At 36.8% G+C, this 6475-nt stretch overlaps 2 protein-coding genes across 2 annotated transcripts; one reads left to right on the forward strand and one right to left on the reverse strand.

Annotated features, from left to right (window-relative positions):
• Window positions 1-380: 380 nt before the first annotated feature.
• LOC147293720 (F-box protein At2g05970-like) lies at window positions 381-1520 on the forward strand. Its single transcript, XM_086231121.1, has one exon. The coding sequence runs from the start codon at window positions 381-383 to the stop codon at window positions 1518-1520; it is 1140 nt and encodes a 379-aa protein (XP_086087247.1).
• A 3102-nt stretch (window positions 1521-4622) lies between these two features.
• Window positions 4623-5140, reverse strand: SMAP1 (small acidic protein 1). The gene has a single exon (XM_086233851.1). It carries the CDS (start codon window positions 5135-5137, stop codon window positions 4838-4840), a length of 300 nt encoding a protein of 99 aa, XP_086089977.1. The 5' UTR covers window positions 5138-5140; the 3' UTR covers window positions 4623-4837.
• Between the last annotated feature and the right edge of the window lie 1335 nt (window positions 5141-6475).

Below are 6475 nucleotides of genomic sequence, written 5' to 3' on the forward strand. Positions count from 1 at the left end.
CAATTATACTTTAAATAATCCAGTCTCCAAGCCTCAATAAGGTTTCAAATTCATCCAAACTTGTTTCCCAAGTAAACTATTCCCTTTTATTCAGGGCATAAAGGGGAATGGCAAGAGTTAATTTCCTTATCTTTTCTTTATTTTCCAAAAGAAAAAGCAACAAACGTAATATAGAATAAGAAAGTAATTAATTAGAAAGGGGAATGAAGCCCAAATTCTCATCAAACAAGGTTTCCCATATTCATAAAAACTTGTTTTCCAAGTAAACTACTCCTATATATTGAAGGCAAGGGACGAAACGGTATCGATCAATTAGTTTAATTTATTTTTATTGTTTTCCAATGTATAGATTCAGCCTCAATCCCTTGAAGATGATATCAATGGCTGACAAGAAGGAGTCCACACAAATAGTGAGTACAAGAGAAGCAAACTGGTCCCAACTTCCAACCAACCTATGTGCAATAATCTTGTCAAAATTGTCCTCCGAAGACATACTCATGTTCAAAGCAGTTTGCCCTTCTTGGTATAAGGCCGTCAAGGACCAACGTGGAACACCGTGGCTCCTTCTTGGCCAAAATAACAATGATGGTTTTGGTAATGACGGTTTTTGTTTTTACAGTCTCCAAGAGAATAAGGTTCGCAACTTGAAGGTTTACCACTTGAAGAACAAGCCCGGTGAGAAGTACTTGGGGGGCCATAGTGTTTGTCTCGGATCGTCTCAGGGTTGGCTGCTTCTGTTGAACAAAGAGCTTGAGTTTAGGCTCTTAGATCCCTTATCTCAGATTCAACTTCCACTCCCACCCCTCAATACTTTCCCAGATATATTTGAATGCAATTTGAAAGATGTAAGAGAAAGGGTGGCAAAAGCTGTTCTTTCTTCGCGACCAACTTGCCTCAACAAAAACAACATTGGAGTCATGGTAATGTACAGCATCACCAAATTTGAAAGCTGCACAAGGTTTCATCTTGCATTCTGTACCACTGCAGATCATGAGTGGACAAAACTTAACGAGCACCGGTGGTACATTGATGTTACGAGCTATGAAAATCAATTATACGCGTTACGCGATGATTATAGTACTGTTGAAGTTTGGGATTTCCCAGGTTCCTTTCCCATTAAAAAGGAGGAAATTCTAGCTGATGCATCCATGTTAGGTATAAAAACGATTTCTCCCTCGTGCACAACTTATATAATCAAAACAGTGGAAGATGTGTTGCTGATTCAGAGGGAGATCTCAATTCCATTCCAGGTTTATAAGCTGAGTTTGGATGGAAGATGGATAGAGGTGGAATCGATTGGCAATCGTGCGTTGGCTTTGGGTCATTTGAATCAGTCCATAGTAATCTCTTCCCATGATGCTCCAAAATGTGAAGAGGGTTCAATTTACTTCACGTCTCAGCTGCCACATGGTAATCATTTTGTTGGTGTGTTTAATTTGAGAGACAAAAAAGTGAAAAAAGCCTCAAATTTGGCAACGGGGACTGCACCAGTGTTTTGGGTTGATCATTATCTGTTTTAGTTAGCCTTGTAGCCAAATATTCATACACGTAGCTAGACGTCCCTCTACTGATTAAACCAAGATCATCTCAGTTTTTTAGCTGTATGCTTTAATTTTCAATTTTGAAATCCTCCTTTCCGATTAATTGATCAACTAATTAAGTGATATTATATATATGCTGCTTTTCTATTGCAATCACTCATCGGGCATATATTATCATGTTCTAAGAGAATATTTTATTTAAGGGTTTTTTTTTTTTTTTAATATTTAGTATCTAAACTTTGATCATTATCTTAATGTGGTACCTAAACTTTTATTTGTCCCAATTGAGTACCTAAAAAAAGTTGTCGATCGAACCATATATAGGAGCTTCTAGTAGGTTAACTATTATTGCCTTGCCCATCAATCTGCATCTCTCGCGCGTCAATCAACACGAGTTATTATTTTTCAACTTAAGCGTGCATGTTTATATATGGGTATAAACATTACCTCTTTTGCTCGCTAGAAAGTTATTATTTTTCAACTTAAGCACGTTTCGGCTTATTTATCAATCGATCTTGATTGTTTGAGAATCGATAGTAATTATTTATCAATCATTTCTACGCGTTACGCCGAAATTATAGTGTTGAAGTCTGGGATTTCCCAAATTCCTTTCCCAAAATTATGGAAATCCAAGCACCATGGCCTGAACCTCATCGTGAGCACTGCCGACCTAATTACACCACGTGTTACATAATCAAGACAGCAGAAGATGTACTGTTAATGGTCCTGAGGTGCTATAATTAACCCTTGGCTTGATTTCCACCAAAAAATTGAAGTCCTTGCTTATAAGCTGGAACATTATTCCGATGATGGAAGTTGTAGATGGGTAGAGGTGGAATCCATCGCCAATCCTGCATTGCTTTTGGGTTCGAATCAGTCCATAGTAATAACACCCCATGATGCTCCAGAATGTGATCGGGGTTCAATTTACTTCATAAATCAGTTATCCGAAGATTCCGGCTATCATTTTGGTGTGTTTAATTTGAGAGACAATTCATTAAGAAAGGAAAATGTCTGTGATCATCCAACATGGCTTGAATTAGTTGAACCACCAGCGTTTTGGTTTGATCCGAGTCCATTTTAAGCTTGTAGCTATAGATTAATTATCAACAATCCAAAGGGTCTATATAGTTTGAAAGATTACTGTTGGGGAAGATTGATAATTATTTTAATCTGTTCATAATTAGATTAATCTTTGGTGAGGCATATGGTACACAGCAATCTATTTAGAGGAAGTTCAATATTTAGTTTCTTTTTGGTTTCTGTTTTTTTTAGTGAATAAACAGAATGTTTTGGTTTCTTGACTTTGTAATGTATTACCTATATTTACTATGTTTTCTTGGACTAGTTTAGGCACTACTTTTTGGTTTGATTTGTTCTATCTTAAGGGAATCAAACTATTGGGTTCTCGGATTAACCCTCGATACTTTCCCAGATATACTTGAATGCAACTTAGGTTCAAAGCAAGCAATTTAGAGTTTCTGCTCTTCAATCCCTTATCTCGGATTGATGATCCACTTCCGCTCCCTCCCTTCTATACTTTCCCAGACCTACCTGGCTTTAATTACCAAAGTTTGAAGCGTTCATACAATGTCTACCATCGCTGTACACTAGAATATTACAACTTGAATGGTTTGCGAGGAAGGATGAGCAAAGCATGCGCAGTTGTGTCTTTGCGACCAACTAATTGCAGCAACCAAAACAGCATTGCGGTTATGGAAACAGTGGACAAAACTTGGTGATCAGTTGGGGAGGTCCATGCTACATATGAATTATGTAGCCAGCAAAATAAAAAAGAAAAGAAAAGGCAAGAGAATGTTAAACTAATCCTGTGAAGGCAATGAGAACCATAAACTTTGCAACACTGATTCATCTAAATTTGTTCCTTGTCTTCATCAGCATTTATTCCTCTCAACTTCTTCCTTGTCTCTTTTTTCCTTCTTGTCTTTGATCATTACCTTGTCTTGTATTAACCTAAAAGGTCACTGGTTTCCAAGCGCTCTTAAATTAAAGCCAATATTTAAAACTTGCCCAGAACTCTCTTGCATGCTAAATGATTAAGTTATTAACCTCTCACATATGTATAGATAGCTTATGAAATCTGACTTAACAATTGTAGTCTTGTAGAGAAACCCAACTTTGTGATACCAGACTCTAGATCCCCAGGCATCATTTGTGCATCTTCGTTTTCTCAACTAGAACAATTCAAAGTGTAACACTAGCTTCCAGGATTCCTAGTATTTCTTGAATCACTCTTATGTAGCTCAACAGTTTCCACTCACGTGTATATATCAATTGCTAGATTCTATATGGATATAACTCTTCTCCCCGGCCACAACAGATACCACCCTAACTCAAGCACCTAAGTGTACCCCATGCACAACATACCAACCCATCATTTCAAGTTCTCAACTAGACACCTCTTCAAGGAAAATGATAAACAAGACTCTTAAAGGTTTCAACCTAAATTCATAAGCACCTAGAAATCGATGTACATGATGATTGGTAATTCGACTAAATAGCATAACCACCAAAAAAAAAAACAAAGCATAACCACCAAGAATACACAAGCACAGAGACCACCAATATAGGGAGCACAGACAGGCAAACTTGGATCAAATGAATATATTTGAAGAGATGATGACACCCAGTTTAGTTAGCATAGAACAAATTCACAAACCATAAATAACAATGTTGTAAAGCAAAACATAATTACATGGTCTCTGCATACAAAGCAAGAATTAGAAGGGAAGGCAAAGATTTCAACTGTTGCCTATCATTCACTACCATTGACTCAACAAAAAGCCTTCACAAAACCAATTCTCTTTTTCTATTCCTGACTTTTCTAAACAACCCAAAAGATGTAATACTAAACAACGCCTGCAGAAGCCCCAAAAATGCAAATAAAAATAACAAAATATAAAGAGGGAATCCCCATTAACCCACATAATCAACCAATTACTTTCTGCTTTGCACTAATTCTTCAGCAACCACACACAGCTTAAAAAATCTCAAACGAACATAAGAAAAAATAAAAATAAAAATTCCATCACTCCCACAAGCATATATTGCACAAACACAAAAACCAAGATTCATATATTCATATACGATCAACTGAACAACATAAACCATCCACCCATTAATATTTCACATACCCTTTTGTCCAATCAAAGAGTTAAACCTCCTCAAACCACAAACAGTCTAACAGAGCAAAGAGAACCCTAGAAACCGGAGCAAGTCAAATCTAAGCAAAAGAATTACATGGGTGTTGATGGCGAAGAGCATCTGGGTCTGGTTCAGTTGATGTCGGTGTCGTCGAAATCGTCCTGGAAGGAGTTGAAGAAGTCAGCGTCAGCGAGCCTGCTTTCGCCGATGACGCCCTCACCGAACATCTCGAGCGGGTCGACGTCGTCCACGTCCATGGCCATGGTGGAGCCGTGGTCGTCCATGTCGCCAAAGAAGTCCATCGCCGTCGGCCTCATCGCGCCAAACCTTCTCTGTCTCGCGGTAGCTATGGCTTGTGAGCGCCTTGCGTATTGGGTCTCGGCTGGAGAGCTCGCCTTTTGTCTCGTCAAAGACGACATGTCGTTTGTCATTCTGTTGTTGCATTTGCTTCTGTCGGAATTATCACCGACTCATTAGTCATTATTTATACCAATTTGGGACTTTTCACTTTTTCAGTTTTCATTATCTTTTTTTAATTGGATAATAATCATTATTTCCCCTAAAATTTTGGGATTAAACTCTAAATTCTTTCATTTAACGCCAAAAAAAAAAAAACTAACAACGATCGGAAAACACCCAATGAATTGAAAAAGAAAAGATGTTAAAATTGGTGATAAATAACAAATCATGCAAGAATGATGTGTTAAATATTATTAAAAAGAGAGTAATGAGTTAAATATTATTTAAAACAAGAATAATGTGCTAAATAACCTATTCCTTTGACTTAGTGAATCAAATTCCTTTGTACGTACTATCAATCTTCTTGTTTGATAGAATATGTCACATACTCATTAGTTATATTTATCAGTGTCAAAATCTAGGTTTAGGGTAAATATATGTTGTATTATTCTTCTCCATCTAGAGGTATATATAGGAAAAAATACAAGTAGCCTTGTTAAACAAGGAATACAATATAAGGTAGGTAGGAGGTATAACTAATTACAAGTATACTTCAACCAAAAAAAAAAATCAATTACAAATATACAAGGAACCCTAGATCACTCACCATTTAAGAACTTAGGAGCTCTTCTTTAATGTGGGATGCACATAGGAATCAATGTGGGGATGCACATGCAATCAATGTGGGCGTTTCAATGCTTAACGCCATGAGAGTGCACACGCTTTCTCATATCTCGCATTACTTCTGCATTTCTTGCTTCGCATTAGAGAATTCTTGATTGACTTATAACTTTTCAATATCTTTTCTCTTGTAGTTAACATCGTCGCTTCCTCTAAATTCTGATATTTTCTTAATAAAATGGATTGAAAAGAAAGAAAAACTTTTAAAATCGAAATGATAATCTCTTCCTTCTGGGCAAAAAAATAATTGATCTCCTCCTTCAAATTAAATCACGATCAAATAACAAACAAAAAGTGTACGTACGTATAAATCATGCAAGAGTGATATGTTGTACTAGAAAATTATCAAGAAATTAAAGATACCGTACCTGAAAATTTCTTACAGAAATTATCTTCGAGCCTCCCTATCTCTTCCTCACTTTCTCCCTTCGCTATCTCTCACCCACCTCTCTATCATAGACGAATGAACCTGAATGAGATGGACAAAAATGTGTGGAGACAAGAAAAGGTTGTCGATTGAATTGGTAAAAGTACCAAAGCTATTGGTTAACATAGTGAAAGTCAAAAGGCTACTACAATAGTGAAATATGAAAGAGAGGAAGAGTTTGAGATTGAAGAATGAGAGGGAG

The sequence above is a fragment of the Dryas octopetala genome, chromosome 2, assembly GCF_963921425.1.
Source record: "Dryas octopetala chromosome 2, drDryOcto1.1, whole genome shotgun sequence".
NCBI classification, from domain to species: Eukaryota; Viridiplantae; Streptophyta; class Magnoliopsida; order Rosales; family Rosaceae; genus Dryas; species Dryas octopetala.

Coding starts and splice junctions, on each gene's coding strand:
- LOC147293720 (XM_086231121.1), top strand. CDS start 381: ATGGCTGACAAGAAGGAGTCCACACAAATAGTGAGTACAAGAGAAGCA.
- SMAP1 (XM_086233851.1), bottom strand. CDS start 5,137: ATGACAAACGACATGTCGTCTTTGACGAGACAAAAGGCGAGCTCTCCA.